Raw genomic sequence first — 16,442 nt, 5'->3', positions numbered from 1 at the left:
TGGCTTCCTGAGAAGTTTGCATGCTTATTTTTTTTTTTTTTTTGCCTCTCATTGTATTTCCCCCTGTCCCACTCCACCAAATATAAAATTGAGATATCCAGAAGTCTATTACAACTGATCTATAGGGGTTTTGTTTTGATTTGGTTTTGTCTGGGTTTTGTGTTTTGTTTTGGTTTGGTTTTTTTTTCCAATAGCAAAATTTCGTTTTTACCCTCCTTCCCACCCCATTAGCAAGATTCCACACACTGAAAAGGAATTGCTTTTACCTTCTCCTTTCTCCCAGAGCTGCCTCTGTCTTAGGGAGGTCTCTTGTTTGAAAACATTAATGTTAAGTAAGGCATTCATTTTATTTAGTAAACTTTCAATGAATTTTTGTAAGCTTCCTAACACTGCTAAGTGGTATTATAGGGTGTTTCAGTGAAGTATGTAAAACTAGTTGGATTGTGAGTGTAAAACAGTCAAAAATATTTTCATTGAAACTACTATTTAAATCATACTACAGTGCTCATAATTACAAAATGCTTCCAAATATTCTGTTGTAAAATGTAGTTAATACAGGTAACTTTAACTGTGGGTTAATTTTCTTCAACTTGTACCTTAGATAAGATGGGTTGGCATTAGAACATTTAAATGACTTTCATTCTGAGCTTTGTATTGTTTAAATGTGTCTCAAGACTAAACTTTGTAATGTGTTACATTTTAGGTCAGAAGACATGTCTTCATCTACATGGCATCTTTCCTTACCTCTATGTGCCATACGATGGTTATGGACAGCAGCCAGAAAGCTATCTTTCTCAGATGGCATTCAGTATCGACAGAGCACTTAATGTGGCTTTAGGCAATCCATCTTCCACTGCTCAGCATGTGTTCAAAGTGTCATTAGTATCAGGAATGTAAGTATATGATAATATATTTTAAAATTTCTGTTTATATTTCTATTGCTATTCTACTTAGAAGAAAACATAATCTGATTGAAATATACTCTGTTCATATTTCTTTTTCTTATAGTCTAATGGAACACTGAATTTCTTGCTGTTAACTTTCTAACGTAAATTTTGATTGCAGTGAAAAATAGATAGTCAACAGTGATTTTTGTTTTAACATCTTCCATTTCTTTGCTTCCTAGAACAATAGAAATTAATGTAATTCATTCAGGAAATATTTATTAAGTACCTTTGCTGTGCTAAGCATTGTTCTAGGTGCTTGGAATATATTGCCGAACAAAACAAAGATCCCTGCCCCCATGAAGTTTACATTCTAGTGGTGGGAAACAGATAATAGCCCATACATATAACATGAAATAAATTTACTTATTTGCTATATGATAATTAGTGCTATAGAAGAGAAGAAGATGTAGAGCAGGATAAGAAGGCTCAATAGCATGGGGTAATCAGGGAAGGTCTCCTGGTAAATGACATTTGAGCAAAGACTTTAAGGAGATAAGGGAGTAGGAACAGAATGGAGGCCAGGTGGCTGGAATGGAGGGAGTATAGGAGAGTAGGATGAAAAGAGGTTAGACAGATATGAGAGAATGGAAGTCATGAAGGCCCATGGTTCTCAAACTATGGTTTCCATACTTTGGTTTCCAGTATCACCAACATTAACTTTACCTGGTTTGACAGCTGTGAGAATGTACATCTCAAATCTCCAAATACAGGGAGTATGATTGAATGGCCTCAGCTACTGCATGCTGCAATCTAATCCATTACTCCAAAGCAGCTGAAGCTGCTTTCCATAGGTTACTCTTACCCAATGACTGAGCATGACAAGGATCCTAAGGCAGGTCTGTTCCTGAGAGATTCTTGAAAACTTTCCCAACTACATTGGTATATTTTACTTAAAATTGCACTGCAATAGAAGACACTTCCATGAATCCTCCATTCCTCTCTCCTTTGCTTGGGATCAGGTCTGGTGACTGTTCCAGCCTCTTCTGGCTCCCTCCTCATTTTCTCTCACAGGTGTTTCCCCTAATAAATTTCTTGTACATTTGGCATTCACTTCTCAGAGGACTTAAATATATTTTTGGGTCCCACCTCAGACCTACTGAATCAGAAACTGGTAATAGGGCCCAGCAATTTGTGTTTTAATAAGACTTTCTGATGATTCTGGTGTATGCTAAAGTTTAGAAATCATTGCAATAGGCTACTCTAAGGACTTTGACTTTTACTCTAAGCTATTGTATGATTTTGAGCAGCCAATGTCTGACTCGAACTTGAAAAGTTTACTTTAGCGACTGTGTTAAGAGTAGATTAGAGGCCTGGTGCGGTATCTCACACCTGTGATCCTAGCACTCTGGGAGGGCAAAGTGGGAGTATTGCTTGAGCTCAGGAATTCAAGACCAGCCTGAGCAAGAGCAAAAGACCTCATCTCTACAAAAAATAGAAAAATTAGCCGGATGTGGTGGCCCGCACCTATAGTCCTACCTACTTGGGAGGCTGAGGCCCTGATTGCTTGAGCTGAGGAGTTTGAGGTTACAGTGAGATATCATGATACCACTGCGTGCTAGCTGAGGTGACAGAGGGAGACTTTGTCTCTTTAAGAAAAAAAAAAAGAATAGATTGGAGGGGGCCAATGGTAGAAGCAGGAAGCACACTAGGACTCTGTTTCATTAGTCTGTATAAGAAATATGGTAGCTTGAACTAGGGGAGTAGGAGGGAAGTAAAGGTGTGAAGTGCTCAACTTCTGGGTCTATTCTGAAGGTTAAGTCAACAAGATTTGCTGTCAGATTAGATGAGAGTTGTCAGAGAGTCAAGGATGCCTATAAAATTTTGAGTCTGTGCTTCTAATAGGATGGAAGGTGCAAATGGAGCAGACTGGCAGGAAAGATTTGGAGATCATACTGGAACATTTGAAGTTTTTTTTATGTCTGCATGAAATCCACGTCGAGACCTTAAATTTGTCTGCTTTCTTCTACCTTAATCTAGGCTTTCCTCTGGACCACTACAGTACCCTTTTGATTGAATTTCCTTTTTCTATTCTTGTCTCACTCCAGAGCAGCAAAAGTACTCTTTCTTATACTGTAAATTTTAAAATCATTTAAAATCCTTGAGTGGCTTCATAGTGTTCGTAGAATAAAATTTAAACTTCTAAGCACAGTTTATGTGATCTGACCCCTGTCTACATCTGTAACTTTGTTTACTATGTTCCATCCAGAAACAGTGGTCTTTGAGTTGCTCTGATATGCCAAACTTTTTCCTACCTAAATTCTTTATACGTGCAATTTCCTTTTCTTGAGTGATATACCCTTTTCCAATCCTTCGAATCATTGACCTCTTCAGAGTTTTCTTTGACTATCTCACTTAAAATAAGGTATTTTAAGTATGGTATTATTATTCTGTGTCAGCCCAGTCTTTGTTTCCTTTAGCACTTAATATAGTTTACAATTATTTTAATTTTGTTTATTTACTAAATTTTTATGTTTTTCTCCCACTAGCATGTACATATGCTCCATGAGAAAAAGGACCATGTTTGTCTTGTTTATCATTATATCCCTAGCACTTTGTATGGTGTGTTGGGCACTTAATAGGTACAGCTCAATAACTATTTGGTTGAATAAATGAATGAGGTGAAAGTTCACACTCATCCTATGACAGCAGTAATTATGTTAGAGATAATCATGGACTTTATCTTCCAATTTTTTTATTCTTAATAGTTTCCAAGAACTTTCCTAAACATACTCTCATTTTAAAGTTGGATCTCCAGATGGCCCAGTGAAATAGTCACCAATCTTTCTATATTTTTTGGTATGTATTTTTTAAAGGCATCTCCACATTCTGGAGAGAAATTTACTTAGAAATCTGGATACATGAGGGTAAAAGATGAGCTGTTCAATCTAATTTTTGGTTGCCAATCTGTTTTTTCTTCTAATTAAAATTTTTTTTTCCTTACCTAAATCCCTTTTTTCCTTACCATCCATTCTACCTTCTCTGATTCCTTTTCCTTCAATTTTTACTACTTCTTTAAAGTGAATAAGGTGGTATTATATCAAGCTACCGAATTAAAATTTGTACAAGGTTTAAATCTGTTCTTCCTGGCCTTTCACTATTTTGTGGCTGGGTTAAGAGATAAGACCATGACCTCAGGCAAATTTCGGGGATTCCTTGCCACTTGGCTATCATGATTCTAGACAATGTCCTATAAAGAGAGTTTCAGTTCATCAGAATTAATTAGCTGAGATTTTTCATCATCCATGTTTATTTTCCTCCCCATTGATATATTAAAAAACTAACTCTAAATATGAGATATATTTTAAGCATTAAACATCTACTTGCAAACTCTCCTCTATTTTACTTTTTTCCTCCCAAAGAGTCTCTCTGATGAGGAATTTTGTTGGCAAAATCAACTAAAGCCAATACCAGGAGGTAAGGGTTGCAGGTAAAATTATACAGAGTCTTTCTTGGCCAAAAGCAGAAAACCGAATGTATAGAATTTCTATGCTATATTTTAGGGCAATAGATACGAAAACAGAATCCCAGATTTTAATATCCCAGAGGTTTAATAGTTAAGACTTATAATTGTGTTCTAAAACTATGAAATTCTAATTGTAAAAGATTGTTTATTTTTTTAAACACTCCTAAAGATTGTTAACAAAACCAGAGCAAAGATAACATAGACCCACAAATGCAGATTTAATTCTTTTTTTAAATTTATTTATCTGGCTAAAGATAACCCATGTCTCCAGACAGAGAGCTACATTTATATATATGAAAAATGCCACACCAGGAGGGAGGGCTATAAATAGAGTTGAATTTTGCCAATGAGAGAGAATGAGATCATTTATATAATGTGTCTTTCTTTCACCCCTTCCTTCCTGGCAACAAAATGGGGCAAATAGCAGCAAACTAGATAGGAAGTTGTAAGTGTTATAAAAAAGTAAAAAAGTGAAGGGTAAGAGTGATGGTCAGAGAAGGCTTTTCTGAGGAGGAAAATTAAGCAGAGATCTGATTGAAGATTATTAAAAACAAGCCACGCAAAAGTTCACAGCAGAGCTTTCCAGGCAGAGGGAATAGAAAGCTATAAGGGATCAAGTTAGAAGGGCTGAAAGATTTAGAATGGCCAGAAGAAAAGTGGTCTGACGTAAGATTGGAGTGAGAGGCAAGGATGAGATGGTGAACATTTTAGACCTTGGTAAATAGTTGGATTTTTAAACAGAAATTTCTTTGTAGCAATCATACTGTTGGCTTGAAACAACTTTTTAAAAAGTTGTTTAAATATACCCCAAATAATGACTCTACTACCAAATTAGTCCTTTATTTGATATTCTCCGTTCAGATAGTACAGAGCGAGATGGTGTCCTATTGAGAGTAAATTCTGTCTAGTGCCAGTTCAAAAGGGGACAATATTTTTTTTTTTTTTTTTTGAGACAGAATCTCACTCTGTTGCCCAGGCTAGAGTGAGTGCCGTGGCATCAGCCTAGCTCACAGCAACCTCAAACTCCTAGGCTCAAGCGATCCTCCTGTCTCAGCCTCCCGAGTAGCTGGGACTACAGGCATGCACCACCATGCCCGGCTAATTTTTTCTCTCTATATATTTTTTTTTTGGCTGTCCATATAATTTCTTTCTATTTTTAGTAGAGATGGGGTCTCGCTCTTGCTCAGGCTGGTCTCGAACTCCTGAGCTCAAACGATCCGCCCACCTCGGCCTCCCAGAGTGCTAGGATTACAGGCGTGAGCCACCACGCCCGGCCAAAAAGGGGACAATATTTTTAAAAGAAGAGTGATTGGGTTTATTTAACCATTTTTTAATTCTTTTTTTTTTTTTTTTTCAAGTAAAGTAGGACACAGATAACCACTTATTTTTTATTTATTTATTTTTTTGAGACAAGATCTTACTCTGTCACCCAGGCTTGACCATTTATTTACAGACCAACTGTAGGCAGATACAAAGCCTTTTATTTCATCTACAAATTCATATATTTATATATTATTTTCATATATATTATCTATTTTTATATATTGTTTCTAATTACATCGTCTTTGAAAATAGTGGTCTATATATCAGAGGCAGTAGTATGGTTTCAAATCCTCCTGAAAATGAGAGCCTAGCTCATTTCATCTTGCATTGTGAAGATTTCTTTCCCTGTCGTGTGGTCTTTGCTTCTCCCTTTCTTCATTCCAGATGGTGCCCTGAGAAAAGACCCAACCACAGCATAATTAGGGTCCATAAGAAAGTCCATGGTCTTTTTCAATCTCTAAAGTTTCTGTCTACACAGTTTTCATAGGCTACACTTGATATGGATATGTGTTAAAAGCTTATTCATATCAATTGCTGAAATGTGTGCTATGTGTCTGTACATATATAATATGTAAACCATCTCTGCATACTGAACTTGTAAAACTAACAATAAACAGAACTGCATAAGGAAAGTAATGTAAGTGTTGGTGAAGAACTTCAGTTTTTGACAAAAAATGTGCTTAAGAGTAAAGAGAAAAGAGGCACTTAAAGAGTCATGATGATTGAGATTAAGGTATAAGTGGTTTGCTGCTCCTTTTTGTCTAGTTTTTTCAAAGTGGTATTATTTTAGCATTTTTTAAAAGCTTCAGTGTTAACCTGTGGTAGGTTTAATTGAAAGGATCTTGGTTTATTCTAATTGTTTGGGTTTTGGATAATATTAAATATAAATAAGATTGAATTCAGCCTGCTGAGCCAGGCAATATGTTGCATTATTTCATCCCTAAATGATGAAAATAATTTGAAATATGTTTTTTTTATATTTCAGGCCTTTTTATGGTTACCATGAGAAGGAAAGACACTTTATGAAGATCTATCTTTACAATCCTGCAATGGTGAAAAGGTACAAAGATAAATGAAACCAGTGTGAATAACTATCACTTAAATATTTTAGCAATAAATACTTAAGAAAAATCTAGAAGAAAGGCCTCTATAGTTTGTAGCATTATTAAGGAAAGAGACTATAAAATATAGATGAATGTGTGTAGAGAGAAACCCATGGCTTGGATTCTAGGAAGGATATTTTAGAGGTGGAGGCCCCCAACTGCTTCTTTCTAGTCTTAGATTTAGAGAGTTTGTAGAAATAGGTATGGAGAGATGATGGCTGCCGTGCGTGATGTTAGTGCCCTGCTAGCCAGACGAGATGTTTAGTACTAAGAGAAACTTGCTCTTTAGTTTCAAAACAAGGAGAAATGTGTGAGAGTGGGGCCAGAGTGAGAGGGCTTCTGAGATCTCAGAATCCTTTTGACTTTTTACTAGATGTTAATTGAAATTTTATATCCTGGGTTTTTTTATTTGTTTTGTTTTTGGTTATTTTTTCCTCCCTCAGTCAGTCTCTAGCCCTCTAGCTTATTCTCTGAATCATCCTGGAACCCAGGTTATTGAGGGCAGGAAGGGCATATATACAGAAGATTTTATTCAAACTTCAAAATTCAAAACAAGGATTTTCACTGTATATAGTGACTAACTAGGGTAAAAGTGGCCTTGGAGGAGTGCTGAATATTGTTTTTTGGGGGGAGGTCCTCTCTGCCAGGAGGTACTGGGTTCCAAAAAGTAACTTTTTGGGAAAACACAAATTGTATGTTTCCCCGTAATGAATTAAGGTATAACTACCAAGGTATGAGGTTTACTCTGGATTAAACCAGTTAGCACTTCACTGACTCTCAGCCCTAATCCCATTGGTTATTCCCTTCTCTGAGTAACCAGTGAAAACTAATTTTCCTATAGCCGGCCCCTGACCCTACCCAAAATCACTTCTGTTATGTAGTGTACCAAAATAACTTTCCAGAATAGGCACTTACAGACAGTGATGTTTCTTCTTATAGCAGTTCCGTTCTACTCACACCTTCTCATATTCATGAAATACAAAAGAGCAATCCCTATGGACTCTTACCCTCTCTCTCACATGTACAAATTGGTAAGAGAGTAAACGTCGGTCATTTTTTCCTTTCTCAAGTTGTACTGGAGTGGGAGCCATGATTAAAAGTTGTGTTAAGTCTTTTGTTAATATAAATAACCTATAAATTATAATTCTACTTAAGTATAGATATAATCCATTTTTTCCTTGCAACTGTAGCAACTGGATGCTTATTAGACAATTCTCAACAAGTTTATATAGTCAACTTATGACAGTGTCTGAATAAAATCCCTGATTTATTAATGGATTCATTTCTTTTTTCTTTTCTTTTTTTTTTTTTGAGACAGCGTCTCGCTCTGTTGCCCGAGCTAGAGTGCTGTGGCGTCAGCCTAGCTCACAGCAACCTTAAACTCCTGGGCTTAAGTAATCCTTCTGCCTCAGCCTCCCAAGTAGCTGGAACTACAGGCATGCGCCACCATGCCCAGCTGATTTTTTTTTCTATATATATTTTTAGCTGTCCAGATAATTTCTTTCTATTTTTTAGTAGAGACAGGGTCTCGCTCTTGGCTCAGGCTGGCCTCAAACTCTTGACCTTGAGTAATCCTCCGCCTTGGCCTCCCAGAGTGCTAGAATTACAGGCATGAGCCACCTCTCCTGGCCCCATTTATTCATTTTTTATAAATATTTATAAAGTACCTACATTATTTGATACTCTGTGAAGTTGCTTAGTAGATACAGTGAGCAAAGTTTGCATGGTTCCTGCCCTCAGGTAACTTATAGCAAGTAGGGGAGACAGACAGTAAACAAGAAACCCAAACATACAAACAAAAATTGTCGTACATGCTATAAAAAAAAAGAATAGAAGTTGAATAAAAGAAATACTTTCTCCTTTTTTTATTATTTATTTTTTATTTTACTGTTACCATTCATCATTTGCATTATAATATTTAACTAATACTTAGTGTAGTGGTTAAGATCCTTGACTCTGAAACCAAATTGCCTACATTCAAGATCTGGCTCTGCTACTTACTAGCCAGGTAACTTTAGGCAAGATATTTAATCTCTCTGTGCCTTAGCTTCCTCATCTTTAAATAGGGTTGCTGTTGGTACACGTTGTTCTGATGATTAAATGTGTTGATATCTGTAAATCACTTAGAACAGTGCTTGGCACATTTTAATTGCAGTGTAAGTATTGTCTGTAGTATACATGTAAAACGTTAAAAGTACAACTTCTGGACCTCACCCTTACTCTTAACTCTCTTCCCTAGAGATAATCACTTTCAGGATTTGGTATTTGTCCTTCTATTTTTAATACATACATAGTTTCATATATGCACATACTCTCTTTTTAAAATTTCCATATAATGTTGGTATTACACTAGGATGTAATCTCCATAATAGCAAAGATTTTTGTCTACTGTGTTCACTGTTGTATCCACAGAGCTTGCAGTAGTGCCTGGCACATAGTTGTCAATAACTATTTGTTGAATGAATGAATGAACACTATACATATGATTTGGGGACTAGCCTCTTGATTCCTCTACTTACTTATTTCCTGTAATCTTTACTTCCATTCTTCTTACACTACGTACTCTCTTGACTATACCCTGGAACTTGTCCTACCTCTGAGATTTTAAATGCAAATATCTTGGGTTTTGGCTACAATCTTCTGTCTTTCTTTAAATAATGTTTGAGGTATAATTTACATGACACAAATTCACATACTAAGTGTGTATAATTTAAGGATTTTTAGTAAATTTACTGAGTTGTGTACCTATCACTTATAATTCAGTTTTAGAACCTTTCCATGGCTTCAATAAGATCCTTTATGTATGGTTTTTGTTTCTTTTTTATCTTTTTTACCCTGTCCCTGAGTTATCCTATTCTACCTGTTTTTAGGCCTCAAACCCCTTGGCCCCAGTATTACTGCCCCATTTTGTAGACTTCTCTCTCGATTCCGTCTTATATTCCATTCTTTATCTGCCCTTCTGTCTTCCAGGTAAAACCATCAATTCTGAATTAATCCATTTATGTATTTCTCTCTACTAAGCCCTAATTTCTGATTACTGCAAGATAAAAAACAGTCACAGATTGGTGCCACCATAAATTCATGGTCGTCAACTTCTCCTGGACCCTTCCCTGCCTTCCTTTACTTCTCCTTTTGTCTGATTAATTATCTCCTTATCATCTCCAATGTCTACTCAAATGTTAAGTTCCTACTGAGCTCTTGCCTTCTTAATTTGTAGAGAAAATAGAATCCATCATTCCAGAACAGTGGTTTTCAAAGTATGAACTGGGGATTTCTAAAACCCTTTCAGGGGATCTCTGTGGTCAAAATTATCCATGTACTAAGGTGTGATTTGCCTTTTTCATTGTGTTCACTGATAGTAAGTTAAACTGCTAGCACCTTGTACGAAATCAAAGTAATGGCATCAAACTATTAATCATTGTATTTTCCACCAATTAGCACTTACCACCAAAAAAAGAAAAACGCCAGTTTTACTTAAGAGTATCCCTGAAGACATGGTAAAAAGAAACTTAATTTTATTGAATCTTGATCCTTGGGTATACATCTTTGTAATATTTATGTGACAAAATGAAAGTAAGCATGAACACATCTGTGTGCTGAAGTACTATCATTGTCTCAAGGAAAGAAGCTCTTATATGATTGCTTTTAGTTGCAAGCTGAACTAGCTACCTTTTTTTTTTTTTAATGGGACACCATTTTTATTTGAAAGAATAACTGATAAAGTTCTAGTGATTTGTATATTTGGCAGATGCATTCTTGAAAATGAACTAAGTGAGTGTCAATTCAAGGAAAACAACTCATAGTATTTTGTTGCAAGTTATAAAATTTGAGCTTTCAAGCAAACATTAGAATTTTGGAAAACTTTATTTGCTACTGTGAACTTAAAAGCTTTCTAGTACATAAAGGTTTTTCTGATGAGATAGTTGATGTCAACAAAGATGATTTACATATTGTTTAATGAACATTTAAAAGATCTATATAACTTAGTGGATTCATATTTTCTAAATGACCAGTGCAAGGCCTAAATCATCATGCATGGGTAAAAAATATTCAAAGTGCAAGATAGACCATATAGATTTTAATGTGATTTGGTTTTAGATTGTACATTGCAGCTGAGAAAGTGCACTTTCTTGAATAAATTGCACAGAATATTGGCAATTATCTGAAAAGTCCTTTAAATTATTCTTCCTTTTTCCAGCTACATATATATGTGAGGCTAGATATTCTTCATATGCTTCAACCCAAGCAACATATTGCAACAGATTGCAGAAGCAAATGTGATAATACAGCTGTCTTCCGTTAAAACAGAGATTTGCAAACATGTAAAACAATGCTTTTTTTCCTCACTAAGTTGTTTTTGTTTTGGAAAATATAGGGTTTTTCCCCCATAAAAATGTTATTTATGTTAACATATGATGAGCTTACTGTTATTTTAAAATTATTTAAAAAGACTTTTGTTTTACTTTTCTAATATGGTAAATATCAATAGATAAAAAACTGCATAAACAAAAGCTCTTTAGTGTTCTTAATAATTTTTTAAGAATGAAAAAGGGTCCTGGGACCAAAAATTTTGAGAACCACTGAAATAAAGCTCTCTTAATTTCCTATCAAAGGCTCTTAGACTGTATTCATATCCATCCTCTGCTTCTCCCTGCCTATTTAGTGAAAGAGATTTCCTTCTCTCACCTCCAAGGCTCAAGATCCATCTTCTTTGACTTTTTCGAGGACCTCTTCCATCTATCAGTTATCCCCATCTTCCTCTCCTACACCATTTAAATATTAATAAGACTTCACACACATTCATGTTCACAAACATACCATTCTGTCATCTCGCCATTCTCCTTGAAGGATTTATACTTTGTGTACTCAATTTCTTACTTCCCATTCACTCTTTAACTTACTCCAATATGGCTTCTACCCCAACCATTCTGCTGAAATTGCTTTCACTAATAACCTCCGTGTTGCTAACTCCGATATTTCGTCCATACTTTTTGACCTGATGGTAATGCTTATGATACCTTAAAGCAATCTTAATGTTGGCTGCTGTGATACAAACCTTCTTTAGTCTTCCTCATACCTATTTGATCATTCATGTTTCTGCCATTTTGTTGGTTACTCTTTTAACATCTGTGGTTATTTCTTAGGGTTCTGTGTTAGACTTTCATCTTTTCCCTCTATACTTTCTTCTCTCTCTGTAGCCTTATCTACTCCTGTGGTTTGGTTTGGTTTTGTTGTTTTTGTTAATCTTTATGCATTTGACTCCCAAATGTATATCAATAGCCAAAATTTCCCTCTAGAGCTCTTAATCAGTATTTCAAACCATTTACTGTATAAATAGAATAGCATACCATGCTTAAGAGTTAGGGCTCACAAGTCAGAGAAAATTTGTTTTGAATCTTCCACTTTTTATTTGTGTGAGTCTTGGTGACTTTTTAAATCTAAGACTCAATTTCTTTATTTGTAAAATGGGGATGATAGGAACACAGGTTTGTAATGAGGATTACTTGAGATTCAGCATTTAAAACACTTAGCACAGTATCCAGTATATAGTGTTCAAAAATATGTTAGCTACCTCTGCTGTATTAATAAGATTATTCTTATCTTCATTTTTATTATCATTCATTTCTAATATTATCATAGAAATCTGCCTTGATACCCCACTATATGTAAACTCCAGTATCCGTATGTATAAGGATAAAGCTGAGTTTATCCTTATTCCCCCTCCAAAGAAAGTCCAAACAAATCTGTTTCTCTTAAAACCCTTCCTATTTCAATAAATAGCACCACCAACCAGCTGCTTAAGCAGGAAATCTGGGCATCAATTCTCAACCTCCTGTTCTACCTCACTCTCCATATCTAGTCAGTCATTAAGGCCCATCCATTTTATCCCTCTTATGTCTCCTGAATGAATACATTTCCATGATCTTTGTTACAGCTACCATCATCTTAGTTTTTCCACATTAGCCTCCTTACTCCCTATCTATAGTCTTGTGCATTCTCTACTAATCTGGTCATATGACTTTTCTGGTACTCACTTCTCAGGCAAATTCCACTACCCTTCAGATGTCTTAATAGGCTCTGAATGATCTCACTTCTCATTACTTCTCTAGCCCATCTCACCACAGCCTCTGACAGTAGGCCACAGTCTTACTCAGTGGTTTCAGTTCCTAAATAAGCTGTGTTTTCTCATGACTCTTTACATGTGCAATTTTATTTACATAAAATACTCTTCCCTCGCTTCAGAAAAAAAGTAATTAATACTTCTAGTTCATCATTTAGTCTCCTGTTTAGAGACTTTCTCGAAGAAGGCTTTGCAGAAACTACCTCTGCACCCATATCTGATTCTAGATGTTTAATGTACTTTTGCATAGTACTTATTATGCTATGTATAATTGTCTTATTGTTTATATTCCCCATCATGAAGGGGAAAAGAAAAACCTCAGGAAAGAAAAATATTAAAATGGTAACGGTTACTCTGGGGGGATTATGAGTAATATTTCCTTTTCCTTTTTTGAATTTTTATTTAATCTTTTCACAATTTTTTCTGTCATTTTTAAAGAAAAATCTCATATTTTAAAAACGTTTCTTAACATTTTGATTTTTTAAATATAATTATTAAATTGATTTAAGACAAATATTCTTTATCCATGAAGTTTTTTGTCATTCAGAACATGCTGCTTACTTTAAAACTTGATTTAAGCTTTTAATTACTAACAAAATAGAAATTTCCACTAAAACTGAAATACAAATTTGTGCACTAATATGTGTTTTCTTCTCTATATTTGTGTAATCTTTGTTTCATTTAACATTTTAGGGAACATAATTTTATGATATAACTTTTTTTTTTCTAATTTAGGATATGTGAACTTTTGCAAAGTGGAGCCATAATGAATAAATTTTACCAGCCTCATGAAGCGCATATTCCCTACCTCCTACAGCTCTTCATTGACTACAATCTTTATGGAATGAATTTAATAAATCTGGCTGCTGTCAAGTTCCGAAAAGCAAGAAGGAAAAGTAAGGTTAATTTTCAAGTTCAAATTAAGCTTTGAAACCAGTGTTATATAATCAGAGATTTATAAAATAAGTATGTATTTAGAAAGTAAGTGTTATGTAAATAAAGAATAAAAAAGAACATAAGCAGAGTGAACTTAGAGATATCAGGAAAAATTTGGGAGAGAGCACCTTTATGAAGATATAATTCATATATCATATTATTTACTCATTTAAATAGGAAAATTTGATGGCTTTTAGTAAATAGGCATACCTTGGAGGTATTGCGGGTTCACTTCCAGATCAGATCACCTTTACATTGCTCAGAAATTTATATGTACTGTGATATTTTTTAGCCTCAAACTTTGTTACTTTTCATATTTTAAGGTGTAATGTATGATATATTAATAAAATTTCAAAAATCTCTATAGTTGTTACAGCCACATGACTTTTAGTCACTTTCCAGGTGATGTGAATAGCTACAGAGATGTTGGTCCCTCAGCGCTCCTGCTATCACCACAAATACAGAACATTTCATCACCTCTGAAAGAAACCCTGTACCCGTTAGCAATCACTCCCAAGCTTCCCATGCCTCCTACCCCTAAGCAACCACTAATCTACTTTCTGTCGCTGTATGTTGTGCAATCCTGCACATTTCATATAAGTGGAGTCATATAATATGTGGGGTATTTTTCCTACTTAGCATAATGTTGTTACGGCTCAGCAGTGTTGTAGCATGTATCAGTATTTCATTCCTTTTTATGGCCAAATAACCTGTCATTGTGTGGATATACTACATTTTGTTTATACCTTCATCAGTGGATGGACATTTTGGGTTTTTTCCATCTTTTGGCTATTGTAAACAATGCTGCTATCAACATTCGTGTACATGGCAACTGAATGCAACATGGTACCCTAGATTGGATCCTGGAACAGAAAGAGGATTATTAGTGGAAAACTGGTGAAATTTAAATAAAATGTGTGGTTTATTTAAAAGTGATCTTCCAGTGTTAGTTTCTTTGTTTTGACAAATGTACCATGGTAGTATAAAATGTTAGCAATGAGGGAAACCAGGTGACCCCTATATGGAAACTCTCTGTATTATCCTTGGAACTTTTCTGTAAATCTAAAATTATTCCAAAATAAAAATGTTACTGAGGGAAAAATGCTATTTTTATTTTGGAATAATTTTAGATTATTCCAAGTCATCACTGTCGAGTATAGCTGAGAGTTTAATAAAGTATGAGGAATGGAAGAGTTTCTAGAGTATGTACCGTAGGAAGAGGAGGTAATTTTCGCAAAGGTTTTTTTCTAATAGGTGAAAAAACACAAGAATAATTTCAATTTGCAAATACCTATAAACTATTTTATTTATAACAGATTGTTAGAATGGCAATTAGGGATCTTTTTCCAAAATATGGAATGCTTTTACAAATTTGAAGGCAATATTATGTGAAATTTACCTGGTGGAAATTAAAAGCAGGGAAATTGCAGTAGGATGAAATAAAAATTGACATTTTAATTCATCATATGATTAGCTCCCAGTTTTTTGTTTTTGCTTGGTGTAAGATGAAAGGTTATACTGAAGTCATGGAAGGAATAGATTAGTAATTTCTTGTGTTTTATTTTTTCTTGTTATCTCAGACATATTAGTTAAACTGTCGGTAAAGTTCTTGTGGTAAATAAATATATGTGTTGCCAGGCTCAGTGTTATACACCTGTAGTCCCTTGGGAGGGTGAGGTGGGAGGATCACTTGAGCCCAGGAGTTCGAGACCAGCCTAGGCAACACAGCGAAACCACATATCAAAAAAAAAGAAAAAAAATGTGTATTTTTTATATATATATGCATAACTTAACATTTTATCTTATAAGATGAGTTAATGTAATACGTAATGTTATTGGAGTCTTACTTTTGAAAGTGGAATACATTAAAATCGAAAAAGATTTATAAATTTCAATATTATATATGCATATACAATTTTGTCTCAGTATTCAGTTATATAATCAGTTTTCAAATGAAATGGTGGTAATTATTATAGTTGTCAGACTGCATAAAAGTACTTAAATGGACCAGATATTTTGAGCACCACAGAGGCATTTTATATTTTAACCTTTACAGATGAAAAGAAATTATTTGTATATATGATATATATTATAAATATATATTTAAATTAGGGAGTTTTCATGTTCTTTAGGGAAATATACTAAAACAGTACATATGTAGGTAAAATTTTATATGATTGGTAACTCTGAATCAGTAAACTTGTATGGAGTCTTTAGTTATATAAATTTATTTGAAAATAGTATTTATGTTGTAATTTACAACTTGCAGGGTAATTTGTTATAAATGTCCTATCCATACTGTGGCAATGCCTTTTAAAAATTCTACATATGTATAAGACCAGTTGCATGTTTTGGCTTGTGTTTTGTTAAAATAGCAAAGATAGTAATACCGTATCTCATTCTAATTATACCATTTTGTGACTGAACTAACCAAACAAGAAAATTAAGGTACTAAATTTAGCTGGAGAGGATTGTGAATTTAATGTCTTTCTTAATGTTAGGATTCTTTTTAATGCCACTCATTCAACTTTCTCTTATTAGAAAATTTA

At 34.5% G+C, this 16,442-nt stretch overlaps 1 protein-coding gene across 2 annotated transcripts in view; it reads left to right on the top strand.

Moving 5' to 3' along the window:
• Window positions 1-16,442, top strand: part of REV3L (REV3 like, DNA directed polymerase zeta catalytic subunit) — a 171,222-nt gene that overhangs the window by 61,196 nt on the left and 93,584 nt on the right. For both annotated transcript variants that reach the window (XM_069488947.1, XM_069488948.1), the window contains 3 exons: window positions 704-893; window positions 6,719-6,793; window positions 13,693-13,853. In XM_069488947.1, the coding sequence (XP_069345048.1) occupies window positions 704-893; window positions 6,719-6,793; window positions 13,693-13,853 (426 nt within the window). The remainder of the gene's footprint in view (window positions 1-703; window positions 894-6,718; window positions 6,794-13,692; window positions 13,854-16,442) is intronic.

The sequence above is a fragment of the Eulemur rufifrons genome, chromosome 15 (genome assembly GCF_041146395.1).
Source record: "Eulemur rufifrons isolate Redbay chromosome 15, OSU_ERuf_1, whole genome shotgun sequence".
NCBI lineage: Eukaryota > Metazoa > Chordata > Mammalia > Primates > Lemuridae > Eulemur > Eulemur rufifrons.
Note: the sequence above shows the minus strand (reverse complement) of the source record. Positions and strands in the feature narration are given on the sequence as shown.